The following is a 21,763-nucleotide window of genomic DNA, read 5'->3' as shown; positions in this document are numbered from 1 at the left end:
TATAACTGAATACGGGCATGGGTTCAGGAGAGGACTCTTATTAAATGTGAATTTTGGGGCAGATCGGACATTGTATGCCTGAATTATAACAACTTCCTGTTTCATGGCAAAACATCGAAGTTTGTAAGGCTGCCACGGACATGCCCTTCAAGATCTTCGCAATTTAACGTCACAAAGGACTTTAGATTACACTGACCAAATGTGGTGTTGATCTGTTTAAATCTCTAGGAGGAGTAAGTTTAAATACAACGCCTGAAAATGGCAAAAGCAGCACAAAACTTACCAAAAAACGATGCTGAAAATAACAGACTTCCTGTTGGATTTCAAACTTGGCACCTGGGGACTTTTTTGTAGGTATTGGTCTGTTACATGTGTCTACTGAAATTTATGTGCGTAAAATGTAGCTCGAGGGGCACTTCATTGAAATTTTATAAGTGGTACTATCAAGCCATTTTACCACACCCACTTCTGAAACCTATATCAGAATTTTCACCACTTTTGGAGTGTGTGCAAAGGTTCATGAGTTTTCAAGCATGTTTAGGCCCTCAAAAATGCAATTCACTTTGGAGAAGAAGAAGAAGAAACTGAGCTATTCCAAAAGGTCCTTGCACCATCTGTGCTCGGGCCCTAATTAAAGAATATAGAATAAAAATCTAAATTCGATATACAGTTATAAGAGAAACCACACAAAAAGACATTTTTCCTCATAGCAAACATTTCATAATTTTATTGCATTGGTAGGAAAATGCTTACACTCATCTTGGATGAGCAACAATAAAAAGAACAACGGACTGAATGCCTTTAAGCACAGAAGAGTTGAAAAAAAAAGCTTTGTTTTTTGTCTCTTTAAAAAGGAAACTAAATATTAAGTCTAACAAATGTTATTTTTGCTCTCTGTATCAAAGCAATTATAAAAATAAAACTTTAACCATACAGCTTTAGAATATGAAGAAGAATTTCAAACTTCTTTAAATTCATGACTAATAGAAAGCAAGCAAGTCAGAGCAAGCAGGTAAATGTGCTGTATTGCATTCAATACAACAGAATCATTCTGTGCAAAATCAGAGCACAGCATCTACAGGTCTGTGCATAGTCATGCTGAAAATGTTCACCGTTCACATGCTAAAGAAAAAAACATCACAGTAGTTAAAATTCAGATGGTAACCAATAGTGCTTTGACTGAGGATCAATTTGCCAACATATGTACAAACTACACAGACATACAAATAACGGAATATGTAGGAAGACTGAATAAAAAGAGAAGCCCCTTTATGACTTTGTTGTACTACATAGTTTAAAAAAGAACAGATAGCTGACAACAACAAAAATGTCTGCAAGAAATATCCAATTCAATTATTTACTGTTATTATTATTATTTTTTTCTTGAGACAACACACATTTTGAACAATATTTTTTTCAAGCATGACAGGGACCACATTTATATAAAATAATTAGTTTAATACAGCAGGAGTAGCACATGTAGGAGACCGTGTTCTATGCTATACTGTATGTACACAGTTCTGGAAGTGTCCTGCTACATGTAGTTGCAACTGTTACTAGGAAATACATGCACAGTCAAAAACAGCAGGTGAGATGCAAGGTCAGAGCCTAAGGAGGAAGAAGACCTCAGGTTCCGATGAGTCAGGAGGGAGTACAGAATCGTCATTATAGTAGCGATCTCCGTATCCATATCGAAGTGAGGTACAGGCTCCTTCAGGCAAGCCTCGGGCCTCAGGACTCAGCTGGTCCAGGTAACCAGCAATATAAGACCCTGTAGAATGCCTGTTCGGTGGAGGATTTTGGGAGGAGACTGGCTTATTGCGGAGTACTACTTCCATGGCACCCTCAACCGGCCGGTGTTTGAAGGCCTCCTGCTGTCTCTCACGTGCACGATTGGCTATATGACGTACGCGACTTTGACTGCGGGACGATAGTCGGCGCGACAGAAATGGAGGAGGATCTTCAGGATCCTCGGCAGAGCTCTGAGAAACCATAGGGAGCACTGAAAGAGGTTTTGGGATGGGTTGAGAACATGAGGGGAGGGGACGCGTATAGTCTTCATGTTCCAATGTTACAAGCTTGCGGAGCTGCTCAGTTAAGGGATCAGTGGACTTCGGACGACCGGACAACCCACACATCCGTCTTTGGTCTTTCATTGCAGGAGTGACAAAACTTCGGCTGATTGACTTGTACTTGCTCTGAAAGTTACACGAAATGTCCTCAGAGGTTAGATCTCCCAGGCTCTTGGATTTGGAAGAAGCTGGAGAGAGTCCATTGTATATCTGAGGTACAGGAAAGGCCTGATTGTGCTGAGATGGCTGGGAATAAGAGTCTTGCGATTCAACTGAAATCATGTTATAGTCTGATACAGGTGTGTATAAGTCCCTCTTTAACAAATTACGACAGCCTTGAATTCTTGCAAGACATTCTGAGGACAAAGCGCTTTTGTGTAAAGGCTCTGCCTTGTTGACCAAGCCATTCTGCTGTCTCGTTTCCTGGTGCCTTCCCTCTGTGGAATCTATTCTGTTGTCACCAAGTGTAAATCTCCCAGAGTCATTGTAACAGTTAAACTTCCTTGGCTGGGATTTGTCAGTAAGGTAGGTGCCAGAGTTCAGACTTTGGTGTGGAGATCGGTAGTGTCTGTGAAAGGGTGATGTGTCTGTGGAGTATGAGTGAACAGGAGAGGGACTGTATGAGGATTTGTGGAGATGGGTTGGTTCAAGTCTTTGTATATGAAAGGGGGAGGTCTGGTTTAAGCTATGAACATTTTGGAAATCATGAAAAGGATTCAAAGGGGTTAGTGTGTTGTCTAAGGAATCCCCATCTACATTGATCTCCACCTCCATCAGACTGCTGCTTGCAGAGTCTTGGCACATCAAGAAGCGGTCTGAAGCTGTGCTATTGATTGAGGTTTCTCTGTATCCTCCGAAGTTTCTGAAGGAACCAGTGGAACGGCATTGGCTGCTGTAGCTTTGCTTTAGACTTCCATGTGCTGACCATTCTAAAGGCATCTTGATGGGTGAGGATCCCTGGCTGACCTCAGGAGAACCAACCAAGTTGTTTTGACAAAGGCTGTTTGTAGATACAGGGGAAAGCACCTCCTCATCCAAGATGGTAAAGACTGCAGGTTCAGTCGTTTCAGGACTAGAAGGTCTCTCAATTAGCTCTGAGGATGCGCATACAGATTTTTGAATAACTTTTAGCGGAGTGCTGGAAAGCTCATTGTTGAGACGAGGAAGGTCAGATGGAGGAAGAGAATATTTCAGAGGTTGTGAGTTGAATGGAATTAGGGTGCTCTGCTCAGCAGTGAGGTCAAATTGGCCAATCAGAGCAGATATGGACCCACAGGTGTCATACTCATTCTCTAGCGAGACAGTGTCAATAAGGCGAGAGAGAGCACTGTCCTGGAGGGACACTTGACTCTTCTGGTCCGGCAGAGTCATTCTAGGAGGGTGCGATTTGGTTCCTGAAGATGAGGAAGAAGAGGAAGTCGAGGAATACGTGGCTGCCTTGGGTGTTAAAATGTTCTTTTTAGGGGCTTCCAACTGGCTTAATTCTGTATAACTTCCTTCACTCCGTAAGCTACTGCCACCATTACACTGATCTGCTGGCCCTTTGGAAGAACATAATTTATTAGCTTCAGTCTGGGTGAGACCACCTCTTGAGAGTTCTTGTTGAGGATCACTCAGACTTTCCATACTGCCTTCAATGACCAGGTAAGGAGTTTCTTTAGTATCTTTGGGCTCAATGTTACAGTCTTGAATGTGGTCAGCTGAAAGGGCCTGGACATCACATTCTTTGAAAGCAGAAGTTTCAAAGAGGAGATCCACTGAGATAGATCTGGGTTTCTCATTGAGGAAGGAATCTGTGGAAGACATTTTACAAGAGATGAATGTCAGTTAAAAAAAAACACCCTCACTGACCTTCAAACACCAAAATCCAACACACGCCACTCTAAACACAGGACAAATGGGATGTACCACCAAGTACAACTGTGAGAAGGAAGTTTGATAATGGCACTGTGTAGGTGCATGGGGAACATCCAGAACATCCAGATATTTGTTTTTCTTTTTCAATATTTTTTTTGAAAAGATGAATTACTTTTTTTTTCTTAATGAAACGAAACAAAAGTTGTTCAAAAACATTGGTGCAATGGCTTAAAACTGGAATGTTTTAGGTGAGTCAACCCGAGTATGGCTTGTGGATTACCTTCAGGGGGTTTCCTAGTCAGTTTTCTACTATAGAGAAGCACAACAGTAAAGACAGAACAAGACAAAGGCAAGTTAAGGTATTAAAGAAAGAAAAGCCTGCATGTCTGAATACTTCAAAGGGACCAGTAGAGGAACTACATACAATACTTAAAGGGATAGTTCACCCAAATGTCTTATTTCTTTATCAATATATATATATATATATATATATATATATATATATATATATATATATATATATATTATGTACTGCACAGGGATGTAAGTCATACAAGGTTGGAACAAGGCTGAGTAAATGATGACAGAATTAAAATTTTGGTGAACTATCCCTCTAAAAGGACTGTGAAACAATAGAGAACGTGAAACTGTTAAATAAACAATGAAATTATTAGTAGAAGTGAAATAATAGAGAAATAAGTATTGCAGAAATAGAGGATTGCAGAAGCTATGAAAAAGACTCTTATCATAAAACTGCTGTGTTAATTTTATTTGGATTTGACTAAAACTGAAGAAGAGGCAAATCACCGCCTTGGAATTATAAGGTTCTATCTGCACTCTGAGCAGTTTTGAGATATTGAGCTTCAAAGTTTTTGGGTTCCATAGACTTCGGTAGATAGAACCCTTTTTGTTTTCTAAAAAAAAAGGCCCAAAATATACACAGCTTACAAAAGAAACATCACATAATGTAAATAAGCTGTCACAGAATAAGAATATGTGAATAACTTAATTTTAACAAAAACGTCAGATAGAACCTTATAATTCCAAGGCGACGAAATGTCAACATCCACTCTAATTATGCCTTATAGTTATAATGCTAAGAATAATACTATAAATTATTCCATAGTGTAATAGCTTTCATTCTGATTCCTTGTTACATAGCCCCTAAGGGGATGTCAAGAGAATTATTTAAGGAACTAACCAATGATTGTGTCAGCTCCAGGATCAGGGCCCTCCCGATCTGGGGTAGACAGGCTGAGGTGACTATGTAGGAGCTTATCCAGGGGCATGGATACTGGACGGTGTTGGAGGGCTTTTCTGTTCCCCGCTCTCCTCTCTACATAGGCGGTTTGAGAGTCCCCAGTGCTGTGCTTTCTGTCACTTGTAGCTTCAGCCAGTGGCATCTTGGTCTTTTTGCGGCCCTTAGCTGGGGCACTGGCAGTCCTCCGAAGGAGGTGGTCAGTTATGGATCGTTTACGAGGTGGAACTCCATTATGTGTGTCCACTGAAGACTTGGAACTTTTGTTAAATAAGCCTCTGAATCCTCGCAGCTGACGACCCTGAGAAACAGACAGGGATAGAGAGAAAATTCAGCATATGATATTTAAGCTATCTTTCTTTAACTTTCTGGGACCAAAAAAAGTCATGTTATGAGAATGATTAATGCTGCATAATTTCCTAATGTTATCTATGAAAATGTGTGTTCCCAGCCTACATCTATCTATCTTTTTTTTTTTTTTTTTTTATGTTAAAAAATCATAATTTTTTTCTTGCAGAACAAAATAATATTTCTTTAAATAACCACAATTACTCTTTCATGTTTATTTACTTTTTAAAAATCAGATTCTTTATCTAAATATATAATGCAAATCATATACAGTTGAGGTCAAAAGTTTACAAACACTGTGCAGAAAAAAGTTGATTATTTTACCAAAATAGGAGTGTAATATGTTATTTTTTATGTAGTACTTACCTGAATAAGATATTTCACATAAAAGTCCACAGGAGAAAATAATAGTTGAATTTTTAAAAATGACCCCGTTCAAAAGTTTATATACTGTACGCTTGATTCTTAATACTGTATTGTTACCTGAATGATCCACAGCTTTTTTTTTTGTTTGTTTGTTTGTTTGTTTTTTTATTTTGTTTTGTTTTGTTTAGTGATAGTTGTTCATGAGTCCCTTGTTTATCCTGAACAGTTAAATTGCCCACTGTTCTTCAGAAAAAAATCCTTCAGGCCCCACAAATTCTTTGGTTTTTCAGCATTTCTGTGTATTTAAAACCCTTTCCAACAATGACTGTATGATTTTGAGATACACCTTTTCACACTAAAGACAACTGAGGGACTCATATGCAACTACTACAGAAGGTTCAAACACTCACTGATGCTTCAGAAGCAAAAACAATGCATTAAACGTTTTGAATTTAAAGATCAGGGTAATTTTAACTTATTTTTTGTCTTCTAGGAAACATGTAAGTGTCTTCTGTAGCTTCTGAAGGGCAGTAATAAATGAAAAAAAAAGAAAGAAAAGAAATTTAGGCAAAATAAGAAAACTGTACACATTCTGTTCAAAAGTTTACACCCCTGGCTCTTAATGCATCGTTTTCCCCTCTGAAGCATCAGTGAGCATTCAGAACATTCTGTAACAGTTGGATATGAGTTCCTCAGTTGTCCTCAGTGTGAGAAGATGGATCTCATAATTATACAGTCATTGGTTGGAAAGGGTTTGTAAATAAACAATAAAAATTATTAGTAGAAGTGAAATAATAGAGAAATAAGTATTGCAGAAATAGAGGATTGCAGAAGCTATGAAAAAGACTGTTTCTTATCATAAAACTGCTGTGTTAATTTTATTTGGATTTGACTAAAACTGAAGAAGAGGCAAATCACCGCCTTGGAATTATAAGGTTCTATCTGCACTCTGAGCACTCTGAGAGATATTGAGCTTCAAAGTTTTTGGGTTCCATAGACTTCGGTAGATAGAACCATCAGTGAGCATTCAGAACATTCTGTAACAGTTGGATATGAGTTCCTCAGTTGTCCTCAGTGTGAGAAGATGGATCTCATAATTATACAGTCATTGGTTGGAAAGGGTTACAATACACAAAAATGCTGAAAAACCAAAGAATTTGTGAGACCTGAAGGAGTTTTCTGAAGAACAGTGGGCAGTTTAACTATTTAGGACAAGCAAGGGACTCATAAACAACTGTCACTAAACAACAGAAAACAAAAGAAAACAACAACAACAAAAACAGCTATGGATCATTTAGGTAACAACACAGTTTTAAGAATCAAGCGTATGTAAACTTTTGGAAGGGGCCATTTTTATAAATTCAACTATTATTTTCTCTTGTGGACTATATGTAAGCATCTTTTATGTGAAATATCTTATGAAATATCTTATTCAGTTCAGTACTAAATAAAAAATAACTAAGCATTTTGAATGATTCCCTCTTATTTTGTTAAAATAATTGACATTTTGCAGATTCTGCAAGGTGTATGTAAACTTTTGACCTCAACTGTATTTGCATTTCCTATTTCTATGAAATCAAGATGAGTAAAGCATATTCTAAAAATTGGGATGTCTTCTATATGATTAACCAGATTTACATATGTGGTCTCAGAAATTCACCAAAAACATAAAAAATAAAATAAAAATAAAATAAATAAATAAATAAAACATTGCTGGGTCCCATGTCAAATCAAACAGTTCTTACAGACAAAAACACCTACATGCAATGTCACATTTCAGACAGTCAGCTTTAACAATCTCACAAGGACAATCTTTGTGCAGACTACAGCAACAAGACTGACAGTATTTCTGCTTCTGTACAAACCATTGCATTGCTGACTAAATCCAACAGATGGCAGCATATTCCTTTGTAACCATTAATGACTAATTCGACCATCTCTCATCCTTTTTGCCATCCAAATTCAGCATTTTTTTACAAGTAGAAACATATCCAGCTTTAAAACCAAGGACAGAACTGACTAAAACATAATTACGTACAAAACAAAAACAGATGGACAAAATGAACTTAAAAAGGCATGTCCATACAACCGCACATTTACAACAGCTTCGTGTTCACTGAGCAAGAACAGGATGTCACACTGACACATTAAAAGACGCTCATGCAGTTTCATGCAACACTACATAGCCAGGGTACCTTATTAGCTCCTAGCAAGTGCATTATGGTATAGCTTGGGTTGAGGACTAAAGGACTCCACTGGAAAGTAAAAAGGTTGGAGGAACTTCAATAAAATGTCAATGGGGGGGGAATATCAATAAAGGTATTCTGTTTTGAGATGGAAATGAGAAACAAATGTCACGGTCACATGTGTTTAGTCACACTGTAGTAGAAATGGACAGAATCAACAGTTTGCATAACAGATTGTTATGCTAACCAGCTGAGCTTTTTAACACCTTTTTATTCAATCAAATCGCCACAGTTCCTGGAAAATGTCACTTTGGTAATGAATAAGAACTGATCTAATCACTGAATATATGAAGAAATTAGAGCGTAAAATTTTAATTGGTAACAATTGGTAACATGAATCTTTATCAGACTGATTAGGTTCAGCTGTCTGTGTAGTTATAAGCTCACCTTCCCATAGATGTCATGCACTGTGATATGGACAAAAATGGATGCCTCTGTCATTCCTTCCAAATAAACGTGTCTATATCCTGCAGGAGTGGGAAAGAGGAGGAATGATTGAAAATGGGATGGAAGAAAGGCATTTGCATTTGTGAGAACGTTCAGAAAATGAATGCAACTGAAAAAAACAGGAAGAAAGACATGGTGTCATCAGCAGCTTTAGCACAGAAGCATGTCTTCCACACTGTCTGTGTGATGGCAGAGAGAGTTCAGCCGCAGACGTGGCCAAAGGCAGCACCTCAGGCCTCTATTACTCTAATGACATCCTTCACATGACACCACTCTGAGACACAGGTACCTGCTGCTATCAATCACACTTTACATGCTATTTACTAATGACCAGGATTTCTTTAGCTCTTCATCTCAGTTTATCTTTATCTCCTCATGGTCTTTTCTGTCTTTTTAAATTGCTTAAACCAGTTATTTAATTAGTTGATAATGTGACACTTAAAAAATTCTGTCATAAGTACTCACTCTTGTGTCGTTTCAAACCTGTAAGACGTTCGTTCATCTTCAGAATAAATTAATATATTTTTGATGCATAGACAACAACGCAACTGACACTTTCAAGGCGCAGAAAGGTAATGTTGTGAAGCTACGAGAAAACGTTTTGTGTGCAAAGAAGACAGAAATAACAACTTCATTCAACAATTTATTCTCTACTGTGTCAGTCTTTGACGCGGCTCCTGCGTCAACAGCACCACACACATGCAACACTCGGTCGAATACTGCCAGGGAAGAGATGTTGTTGTTGAATAAAGTCGTTATTTTTGTTTTCTTTGTGCACAAAAAGTATTCTTGTAGCGTTGTTAATATTACGGTTGTTCCACTGATGTCACATGGACTATTTTAACAATGTCCTTACTACCTTGCTGGGCTGTTTGAATGTTCCAGTTGCGTTGTTATCTATGCAGTGTCTGAAAGCTCTCGGATTTCATCAAAAGTATCTTAATTTGTGTTCTGAAAATGAACAAAGGTCATACAGGTTTGGAACAACATGAGGGTGAGTAAATAATGACAGGATTTTTCATTTTTGGGTAAACTATCCCTTTAACATACATGGTTGTTTCTTAAACTACAGGCACTTTTATGTCCGAGGGCTGAGTTTATTACACCAGTCTTGGACTTGTTACATGAAGGTTACAATATATGGTCACACTTTATATAAGGTGGCCTAAACTACTATGTACTTACATCAAAATATAAGTACAATGTACTTATTGTTGTCATATTGTATTGCAAAACACTTTTGCTTCTATTAAGGTGGGATACGGGTAAGGTTAGGTGGTATGGGTAAGAGGTAAGGGTGGGTTAAGGTGTAAGGGATGGGCCAACAGTGTAATTATAAATGTATTTACAGAAATTAATTACAGATGTAATTACATTTAGGTATTTTTACACTTAGGTATTTAAGTACAATGTAAAAACAAGTATGTACACAATAAGTGCATTGTACCAAATTATTCATTTAAATGTACGTACATAGTAGTTAAGGCCACCTAATATAAAGTGGGACCCAATATACATATACATGTATACATACACTAGTCCATTTCTCTCTCATAATACCCACTACACATATTACACTGCTTTTAATACAGTAATACAATAAGCTTTCAATGAAGCAACTTAACGTTCCTTAGTTACTAGTTCTAAAGTGACTTTTGGAATTCGTAACAAACTTGTGCTCAGATATTCAACTGTCAAACTTTGATTTTAATCTGCGGTGGAAGGAAGTAGTTCTGCACAAAAGAGGGTTTTTAAAGACACTCCGTTGTTATTTTGTTTATGTATTTACACATGTGTGCCGTCCAACTGTTGTATAAATGCAATATCACACTTGTAGACGTGAGATATGGCTGTATATCAGCACGCTGTGATTACCTATGGCCGAATCACAGCCATGCTGATATACAGCCATATCCTACTTCTACTTGTGATCAAATTTATATAATTGAATTATATAATATACAATAATTCATAGAAAGAACAAACTAATAATTAATAAACCTAATATTTTATTTATTTTATATAGGTCCAAATGTGCCTATAGTTGAAGAGAAACCCACGCATAGGATTTTTCTTACCTGGCATGAGGCTGCTGAAGGCTACCGTTCTCTGGCCCACAAAGTCTCGTCCAATGGGGTCATGATCCCAAACCAGGAAGCGCACTAGAGCCACCTCAGGCATGTGAAGTGTGAAAGACAGAGTCTCTTCCCACACAGGGTTAAATCCTGCATTAACAATTGCACAAAAGTTTACAAAGTTTAATGCCCCAAAACCCAAAACATGATTTCTGTTCAAATAGGCTCAACAAATCCCAGGACACATAGGCAAAAACAATGAATGTGTACCATTGTCATCCACAACCCTGGTTTGTTCTTTACAGCAATCCACCGGAAGACCAATAATTTCCACCTCAACGAAGGGATCAATGATCTAAGAATGAAGTCCACAAACATCAAATGTATTGACAGCATTTCAACTCTTAACCCCATAGGAAATGTACTTTTAGACGACATCTGCTTACTTCACCACGGTCGCCCAGCATTGAATCGGGAGGTTTGGGCAGCTGCTGCCCACTAATGATTTTTATCACCAACTGTTTCTTCGGATTTGCAGGGAGCGGATCATCATTAAGTGGGTTGAAGGAGCCTGGAATAGATTTACAGAGACCAACACAATCCATAATGTAATTGAAAAATATCTTTATACTTACATGTCAAGTGAAGTCTACAGTTAAATCTTCAGTGACAAAAACACAGTGGTCATTTATTGTGATTTAACAGTATTTTAAATGCATAAGTGTACCTTTACTCATTGTCCCAGGTTTGAGCACATAGCCACTGCCTCCATTCACCATGAACTTGGCTCTGTTCAGCTGCATCATGCGGCCATCAGTCTGGTAGTTTAAAGCCACTGTGGGTTAAAACAAAAGAACAACTTTCATTCTATTTTTCCAAATCTTCATTACATTATTCCATGAGTCCATTTCTCTGTCGTTCCTTTCCTTCCATCTTTCCTTCATTTATTCAGGATTTAGTTTTTTAACTAAACAATTCCATGGATTTATTCAGCTGTGTACAGCTAAATAAACTGGATGGCTAACAGACTATGAGGTTTTATCATGGCCTGGTAAACATTTTATTCAATAAACAATCAGGGGGCAGAACTCAGCTGTGGCTCCACAAGTTCCAATTTACTCTTGTTTATTGGACCCTTATGATGGCACACACACACATCTGCTTTTGTGATGCTTCTGCATCCCCTTTTTGCATCTTTTTCTGGTCCTGGTTTAATTCTGATTTACTTTCTGTCTTCACCCTTTTCACTTCTGTTAGCTGCCTCATCATTCACACTCTCCAGCCATGGAGGTAAATGTTTAAAATTGTAAAACAAAGAAATTGTATTATGTAAATTCATACTTTTATTCAGCAAGGATTAAATTGAGTAAATTTAGCATCAAAAGCGAGAGTAACAGTAGTAACACTTTAGTATAGGGACCAATTCTCACTTTTAACTAGTTGCTTATTAGCATCCTTATTATTAACATACTGGCTACATCTACATCCCCAATTCTTTCCAATACCTAAACTTAACAACTACCATACTAACTATTAATAAGCAGCAAATCAGGAGTTTACTGAGGCAAAAGTCATACTTAATGGTTTGTTAATAGCGAGAATTGGACCTTAAATTAAAGTGTGACCGTAAAAGCATTTATAAAATTACAAAATATTTCTATTTTAAATAAATACTACTCTTTGATGAATCTATTCATCAAAGAATTCTGAAAATAAAATGTATCACAGTTTCCACATAACCACTAAGCACAGTTGTTCTGAGCAGCAAATCTGGATATTACAATTATTTTTGAAGGATTATGTAACACCTAAGGAATAATAACTGGAATAATAGTTAAACATGATAATTACATAGTAATTACATGGTAAGTACATAGTAATTACATTTTAATATATATTACAATAGAAAACCGTCCCTTTTAATTTTTCATTATGCTTCACAATATTACTTTTATTACTGCATTTTTCATCACATAAAATTTTCAATTCTCATCTTTCAGCTCTTTCATCGTGAGTCTTTCCCAGGATTCGTACCAAAGGATTCCACATCTAAAGTCCAATGCTGTGTTGGCTAAGCTACCGACCAAGCTTGTTATGTTTGAAAAACGAAACATATGGAGCTGTAATCACAACTGTGTCCGAAAACAATTACTTGACAAGTAAAAAACAAGTGCTTGCTGTTTTTCTACCTCTAGTGTTCATTCCTGTTGGAAACTGCAATGATATGTACTTACTGGTACGTGTTTCGCGTCTTGCGAAAAGTTCCCACACGTATGTTTTCGTCATGAGATTAAGTCTAAATTTTTATGCTGGTAATATAATTTGCATATATTTTTTTAATAAATAAATAAATTATAGAAATGCAAAACTATTGCACTTTCACTAGTAGGTCCCGACTTTTGCACCCTTCTGTATATGTGTTTGTGCATGTAAAAGCTTTATCAATCTCTCATGGATAGTGTTTGTGTGTGCAAGTAAAAAGTGCACGTGCATTTTCTTACATGAGTTTGCATATGCAAAATTGCACAAGTGGGCCAACTTGTCAATTTGTCTGCGCAACCAAGACCCAGATGGTATGCACAGCAGGGAACATATGGCATTACAGAGGGGACTGCTAAAACACACAGTGTGTGCACATACACTCACAAAGGGGGGTCAGTAGGTCAACTGGATCATAGGTGCATTTGGCAATTTTGGTATTATGGATCTAAATCGTTACAGACCAGATCAGTGAGTGAGCTTACAAAAATCACTGAAGCTATAGTGAAATTGGACTGGGTACGTTTCTGGATGGATTCTGAATATGCATAAGAGAATGCATGTTGCATGGACAAGTGTACCCGCTGTCCTGTAATATATATAATAAATGTAAAAGTTTATTACATTATTATTACATGTTTAGTACATTAAATTATTACATGCGTATTACAATATTGCTATTTTGTTTTTTATAAGCATACTCTGAGATACTATTCAGTAATGACTGTTTGTCAATATATAAAGTTAATGAATGAGGCAGACCATTCTCTTTTTTTGGAAAATACACGTATGCAACAACAGAGATGAAGATTTGTATGTATGCATGTTTGTGAATTTTTTGTACTCGGATGTCTGTGTGTCTTTCCTTACCTAGCTGGCAACCCACATTCCAGTACGTCTGTGGGTTAAAGTTACTGGAGTCGATCCGGTAGGCAGAAGGATAGATCCGAGAGAGCTGCTGCTGGTTGAAAGTCAAGAAGCGCTCAGATCGATGGTGCACCAGGTGCTGAGCTCGTGTCTCACTAAACGACAGAACATTATAGGGCGATCCTGAGAAAGAAGGTGAAAGAAAGCTTGGGTTAGATGCATGTTCTTGAAACAGCCTTTGCTGGAAAGTGGAAATGGGTGGGCTGACATTATTTACAGCATATCTTCATAGTGAAAGTTATTATTATTTTTTTTTTTCAAAAACATCTATATTCCAAAACCTTGACAACAGGGATCAAAAACTTACGACAGCATTTTAGTGCCACGTAAAAAATAATAATAATAAAAAAATCTAAGATTACGAGATTAAAGTTGAAATTTTATGAGAATAAAGTTGAAATATTAGAAGAATAAAGTGAAAATATTACGAGAATAAAGTAGAAATACTACGAGAATAAAGTCGAAATTACGAGAATAAAGTTGAAATATGAGAATAAAGCTAAAATATTACAAGAATAAAGTTGAAATATTACGAGAATAAAGTTGAAATACTACGAGAATAAAGTTGGAATATTTAGAGAATAAAGTCGAAATATTTTGAGAATAAAGTCAAAATATTACAAGAATAAAGTCGAATTACTACGAGAATAAAGTCAAAATCATACATGTCATACTCGTATGCACAATAGGCTGGAATATACTCTCAAAATATTATAACTGTAATCTCATAATTGCTACGAATTATTGTAATTTTGACTATCTTCAAAATATTTTTACTTTATTGTTAAAACACTTAGACTTTATTCTCAAAACATTTTGACTTTATTCTTGTAATATTTTGACTTTATTCTCGTAATATTTTGACTTCTCGTAATTTCGTATTTATTCTCTGAATACTGTGACTTTAATCTCATAATCGTAGATTTTTTTATTTTTTAACATGGCACTAAAATGCTGTCATAAATAATCAGATAGGTAAAAAAGAAAAAAAAAATCTTACCCTCATCTAAACACTCCTGAGAAACCACAGAGTTGGTGAGAACCACCAGATCTGATAGATCTCTACTCAGCTTTATCGTTTTTCTTCTCCTTCCACCTCTACAAACAGACACAGAAAAATATAGGCAGTCTGTGAAACGTCTGACTATTAGATGTAATGACATGCTCCAGGTCAGTTACACAATACAAAGAGGGAACAGTGACTAAAGAAATAGCTTTATTTTCAGAAAATTACATCAAAGACCAACACAACAGAGTTACAACCTTAAAAAAAAAAAACACAAACATAAATAAACTACAAGCACATGAAAAACAATGCTCTGCAAAAAAAAAAAAAAAAAAAAAAAAAAAAAAAAAAAATCTTTTCTTAACCAGTAGCTATAGAATTCAAACTATAGAACACTGATAATGGTAAGAAGTGTTTTTTGAGCACCCAATCAGCATATTACAGTGATTTCTGATAGGTTATGTGACACTGAAAACATACTACAGGTATGTTAAGTTGTAATATAATTTTACAACACTCACTGCATTTTGATCAAATAAATGCAGATTTAGTGAGCAAAACAGACTTCTTTCAAAAACATAAAAAAAAAAATGTACCAACCCAAAACTGCTCTCAAACATATGACACTATGAGGCTACATTCACACTCAGTGTGACTCAGATCTGTTTTTCTCATGACAGTGTGAACAGCACAAACCACATGGAATCTGATCTTTTCAATTCTGATTTGTGCCACTTCCATATGTGGTACTAAATCCAATACAGGTCAGGGCCCGTATTCACAAAACATCTTAAGGCTAAAAGTAGCTCATAACTTGCTGCTTTAGGAGAAAATCTTAAAAATAAGAAGCGTATCACTCCTAAATTTAGGACTCCTAAATTTTTGCTCTAAGAGTATTTCACAAAGCATTTTAGGGCAAAAACTAGCTCCTAAATCTGTGAAATGTTAGGAGTAGTGAAGAGGACTCCTAAGTCACTAAGACTAAATCCCAAACTATCCTAAAATGGCAGTTGCCAGCAATCTGCCTCAGAACTTAACATTTAAAAACATTTGACGATAGTGACCTTTTAAAAGGGTAGCACCCTAAACGTTGGGGGTATTATGACTGTTGTAGAACTTGTCAGGGACAATTGTCCTTTGATTATATAGAAGGTGACCAATTAGCAGTAGAGACCAACAGGCAACATTACAGCTACCATTAAAACCAGTATGATTCCCATTATAACCAGTAAAAACATTAAAAATTTTGTGATGATTTCAATTTTTTTTTTTTTTTAGCAGGGCTAAAATGGCTGTTGCTGGCAATCTGCCTCGGAACATAAACATTTTAGAAAATTTATTGGCACACATACGTTTTCGCATGCAACTTTTTTGGTTTTGTAGGTTATCCCTACTCTAAATTTTCCTCTGAATATATCCTTGTTTTCATTAACAAGTTAATGTTCATTAACAAGTCAAGAAGTAACAGCTGTTCTTGTGTCCAGTTTGGTTTTCTTTTACATATAAATGTCTTATTATCAGCTATGATTATTCTGTTAATTAAAAGGGTGTTTATATGCATATGTGCCAACTGTTTACGAGAAGCACACATGTAAGAGGCTGACAATTAGCTGAACATATACTTGTTTAATTAGTGACAATTATCCTGCATTTTAACATTTTTATTTCAATGTGGCAACATTTTTATACTCTACAGTATTTCTATGAATAAATCTCTGACAGAGACCCCTCCTCTGTCAGCCAATCACTGTGTGCATCATTAGTAAGCATGCTGACATCATACATAGCAACGAGGTCAACCCCGTCCTTACTCTTAGCTTAAGACTTCTCTCTATTCCTTAGTAAAAGTTTGTCTCAGCAGCTTTGTGAATAGGTTTTAAGAGAAAACTCTTAGCTAAAAACTTTTTAGTATTTTATTTAGTATATTTAGGAGAACTCTTAGTGGTAAGATAAAACTTTTTGTGAATACGGGCCCAGATGCACAAGTGTTGCCAATTCCACAGTTTTCCCCCGGAATTGGGCTACTTTTTCACTGTTGCCACAGGGTGTTTTTCAACTCTGTGGTTAAAGCGTCCCCACCAATATAATATTTACCCCCCGAAACATGATTGGGATAGTTTTGGACTAGTTTTGAGAAGCAATTAGGTGGATTTTGTTGTAAAAACCTGGCAACCCTGTTCGTATTGTTTTCAGTTCAGAACCATGATCTGTTCACACTAGAAATCTGATTTTGGCCACATTTAAAACAACAATGTAAACATCTATACAAAAAAATCAGACCAAAAAAATTAAGCACTAAGACTTGCAGTGTGAACGTAGCGTAAATGACTGAAAATGTTCTCAGAGCTGATTATTCAGTGCATCTTCAAACACCTGACATGCAATTTAAAATGTTTGAAATGCAGATGTAAGCTCAAACACTAACAGCATCCTGTTTAATCAATCACTGCATCCTTACTGCACATGTCTAGACTAGGAAATCAGGGTGAAATTAAAGACAAAAAAAAGCCCCTTGCAGAGTGATAGCTTCATTACAAATGACTTTCCTCATGGTGTTAATGTAGCCCATTAAGCATACAAATGATGGCAAATTCTCATTAACATAAGACACTAACAATCTCTTCATGACTGCCACATTATGGGGTGAAGTTGTTCCACGTGCTTGCAATTATTTTAGTGCCTTTCAATGTAAATCTTTTCAGCACAAACACGCCTGCTATGTAAATTAGGTGCATTATACATCATAGCGACATATTCGCTAAACTCAGGTCAATTTTCCAATTAATGCGGGTGGTAAATTAAATTTTATGTAATTTTAGGAGATGTTTTTACACTTTTTCTAACAATCATGGAAGCATTAGTTCATTAAATGATGATGAAATGAAGAAAAACTGATTCAGATGTCTGGATCGCAGTGCTGGAGTGATGCCTTTATTTTAACTTAATGCTGGTCTCTCTTCAGAGACTGATGAAAAATTTAACTTGCAAAATATACAAAATCAAATTAAATGTTAATAAATAAATAAAAATGTAATGAAAACAGAACATTTGCAATATCTATCAAAAAGTAGGATATACAGATATACACACCTGTTAAACTGTCCACATGATGGTTCTTGCTGGCCATCATCATCTGTTTCAACACTCTGACATTTCAGCCTTGATTTCGAATGCCTCTGTAGAAAAACACACATACACACACACACACAACACGCAGCAAGCTAAATAAGTACATGGAGCGAATGTTTACTCCTTTGCTTTGGATAGGAGGTAATGAAATTCCTCCTACACAAAACCGAGAGGAACAGAATAGCTCTGGCCTGTTTTAAAGGGCATACTTAACATAACCACATGAGTGTGTGTGTAAGCAAGGATTAATACTTGCCAGACGTGACTAGTGTCCAAATCATGTCATTTTTTGGGGCTATGAGGAGCTATGTATAACAGTTAGAGTAATTACGGCTTTAGGCTCATTACTAACAAAAGAAGAACCTTTGAGACCTCATAAACACACACGCAAAGACAAATGTCGAGAGTGGGAGGGAATATCACCCGCACACGAGAGGCGTGCCTGCCCACTTCCTGCAGGAATGGCAGAGAAGACGGATGCGATCTACGGGAGACGAGAAACCGCAACATAAGCTGACAACCCTGATTGCTTTTTAATAAAGAATCAATAAAGTGTAGACAATAGACCATGATCAAACTTACAGGGATGCGACCACAAGCTTTGTTTACTCGCTACATTGATTTGCTATTGAGGTGTTGAATTACACACCAACACGATTCAATATACGAGATGGAGATGAATAATGCGTTCAGCAAGTTTTTACGCAGAGGACGAAATATGAGAATGCCTCTAGAGCTCAGAGCTGTCATTATCCGTGTATACAATCATATGTGATCTTGAGGGATAAAATGACTATCAGATATCAAATCAACAGGTGTGCTTAATCAATGTATGAATTCTGTTATATAAACGCTTACAATAAAGAGGCTCAAAAGCATATTTGTCTGCTGACACTGTTCTGAGAGCAGTGATAGCAAAAAGTATATATTTATGTAACATTTGAGACTGCAGAAACAGGAAGAGGACAGGAAATAGGATAGTCCTGATTCTGCAGCAGAGAAAATGGAAAAAGAGAAAGAAAGAATGAACAAGAGAGAGGGAGAAAGACAGAAAAAGATTGCCTTTATTCTGACCTTGTGCTTGAGGTTGCTAATGAAGGAGCGGCTGTGGGATTTCTTCATGCCATCTTTGGAATTCTGGAACACACATACACACACACAATTCATTGTAATAATTTCACAGACAATTTAAAAATACATAATACACAAAATGAGATGTTTAACAAAATGTCCAAGCTGCTACTCATATGTGGTGGTATACTCATAACTGCTACTCAAAAATCATCATAAGTAGCATAAACATGGTCCATATGACTCATGGACCAGGGCTATATCTGACCATTTTAGTGCCCTACTACAGTATTTCTTGGTCCATATTGGTATTTTTAAATAATGTAATAATCACAACACCGTGATTACGTACCTTACTGCATGTTTCACAGCAGTTTCAAAGTGAAATGTCCAGAGAGTGGCGCTAAAACACACGTTCAATACGTGATTGTGGCACGTTCTTATTACGTTGGTACAGGCACGTATTGCTGCATTTTTATTACGCTGCTTGAGGTACGTATTGCGGCTGTTCATAATTCAAATATTCGGGGAGTGTCACTAAAGGTTAATGCTGTAAATATACCAAACCCAACCCTGAATTTAACTGATAGTGTTAACAAATGAAAAAGTGATATAAAAACGCATTTGTTGATGCAGTTGTGCTATATTATCTTCCTTATGCTGATTTGAGCTGTTTTGTCAAACCGTAGTTTCACAGGGTTCGTACCGTATCTTCATCCCTTAAGTGCAACGCCGTATCACGTGAGCTATCGAGCAAACCTACTGATTTAGAAAACTCATGCATATGAAGCTGTATATGTGACATAACTTTCAGAAGTATCAGTTTTCAAATCGCGCAGGATGTTAAAATTGTTTTGAAGACATAATGTAATATTCTGCAAGTAAGTGTCTGAAAACTAGTCTTTATTAATCAAAACTTTGTGTAAATCATACTTTGTGTGAAAAGAAATAAAAGTTGTCAGAGTTTTACTGCCTCTAGTGTTCATTTCATCTGGAAATGGCAGTGATTTGTACACATAGGTACGTTGGTAACACTTCAGTACAGGGAACAATTCTCACTCTTAACTAGATGCTTATTAGCATGCATATTCATAACATATTGGCTATTTCTTAGTACTTATAAAGCATATATTTTGTATGACCATATTCTGCATCCCTAATCCTACCCAATACCTAAACTTAACAACTGCCTTACTAACTACTAATAAGCAGCAAATTAGTAGTTTACTGAGGCAAAATTAATAGTTAATGTTTTGTTAATAGCAAGAATTGGACCTTAAAATAAAGTGTGACCGGTACTTTTTTTCCTCAGTTTTGCAGAAATGTGTAGCGGCACGTATTTCCAATGAGCCTTTGTTGATAAAAGATGTATTGAATGAAAAATAAGTTTACTTTTGCAACATTTTGTGGATCAAATAAAATTAAGTAAATTAATAAATTAAAACAAACAAACAAACAAGCAAACAAACAAACAACAAAAAAAAAAACCTTGGTTGTGGAAATCAGTTTACTAAATCATGCATTTTTTGATGACGTCATCAATTGATAACATTTCAGCACACCGTAAAATTGGGCTTACTGAAAAAAAAAAAAAAACATGCAAACCGTTGCCTTAAAAAAATGAAGTAAAGTGAAATAGGAATAGTATGTTGTACTGAGAAATGCTTAGTATAGTATACTTACACGAGAGTTCTAGTAACTAAAAAATAACTATTATGGGTACTTGATCCTTTACTTTAGGTTTACTCTCGACTTAGTATAGCCACTCACTCACTCCCAGAGTGCATTGCGGCATGAATAAATTATACAAGTTATATATATATATATATATATATATATATAATAAACACACACACACACAAACAACATTTTATGAAAATCAACATCAAATATGAAATCAGCTTATGTGATTTCTCAAATATTTCAGTTGTCCTGAAACAACATTCAAGAGGGAAATGAGTGAATGTAACTAGTGAAAAAAAACTGCAGATTAAGAATTGCCCTACCTCAAAAACTTTTCTTTTCTTCTTCTTCTGTTGTTATTTTGCAAATTAGCAACATATGAGTGCACTGCTTCCTCTCACTGGTTTATTCATGCCAACGGTTCCTTTGTGGCTGCTTAAATATTTTAAGTAAGCGTCACTCAAAGCAGTAAGTAAATTGTTTTACTTGCCTTGAAAGTAGCTGTAACTTAATAAAACCTAGTAAGTATAGCAACTAAGTAAAGATAACTAATTATATCTAAGTAAGGTAAACTATTGGATTTTACAGTGTAGTCTGCTATGCCTAGAAACACCCTTGCCATCAACTATATTACAAGTCCTTCAAAAAAAAATATAACAACACAGTATTAAGAATCAAGTATATGTAAACTTCATTGAGTCATTTTTATAAATTCAACTATTATTTTCTCTTGTGGACTATATGTAAACGTCTTTTATGTGAAATATCTTATTCAGGTCAGTACTAATTAAAAAATAACATGCATTTTGTATGACCCCTCTTATTTTGGTAAAATAATTAACATTTAGCAGATTCTGCAAGGTGTATGTAAACTTTTGACTTCAATATCCTTGTGCGAGGAACAGGATAATATCCAGTGATGACTGTCTGTTTTTACTGCATGAAACAGAACTGCGTGATCATTCTACTAAAAAAAAAAAAAATTGTGATCCACACGGTTTGTAAATGATGTCTTATTT

At 36.1% G+C, this 21,763-nt stretch overlaps 1 protein-coding gene across 1 annotated transcript in view; it reads right to left on the bottom strand.

The window, feature by feature from the left end:
• Positions 1–717: 717 nt before the first annotated feature.
• Positions 718–21,763, bottom strand: part of plch1 (phospholipase C, eta 1) — a 71,653-nt gene continuing 50,607 nt past the window's right edge. The window contains exons 12-23 of the mRNA XM_051135611.1: positions 19,065–19,127; positions 17,952–18,037; positions 14,856–14,953; positions 13,799–13,978; positions 11,397–11,504; positions 11,116–11,240; positions 10,940–11,024; positions 10,673–10,819; positions 8,535–8,614; positions 8,097–8,156; positions 5,131–5,488; positions 718–3,865 (exon numbers count right to left, since the gene is read on the bottom strand). Of these exons, the coding sequence (XP_050991568.1) occupies positions 1,602–3,865; positions 5,131–5,488; positions 8,097–8,156; positions 8,535–8,614; positions 10,673–10,819; positions 10,940–11,024; positions 11,116–11,240; positions 11,397–11,504; positions 13,799–13,978; positions 14,856–14,953; positions 17,952–18,037; positions 19,065–19,127 (3,654 nt within the window). The 3' untranslated portion in view covers positions 718–1,601. The remainder of the gene's footprint in view (positions 3,866–5,130; positions 5,489–8,096; positions 8,157–8,534; positions 8,615–10,672; positions 10,820–10,939; positions 11,025–11,115; positions 11,241–11,396; positions 11,505–13,798; positions 13,979–14,855; positions 14,954–17,951; positions 18,038–19,064; positions 19,128–21,763) is intronic.

Source organism: Labeo rohita, chromosome 18, assembly GCF_022985175.1.
Source record: "Labeo rohita strain BAU-BD-2019 chromosome 18, IGBB_LRoh.1.0, whole genome shotgun sequence".
Lineage (NCBI taxonomy): Eukaryota > Metazoa > Chordata > Actinopteri > Cypriniformes > Cyprinidae > Labeo > Labeo rohita.
The sequence above is the reverse complement of the archived record's forward strand: the minus strand, read 5'-3'. Positions and strand labels throughout refer to the sequence as shown.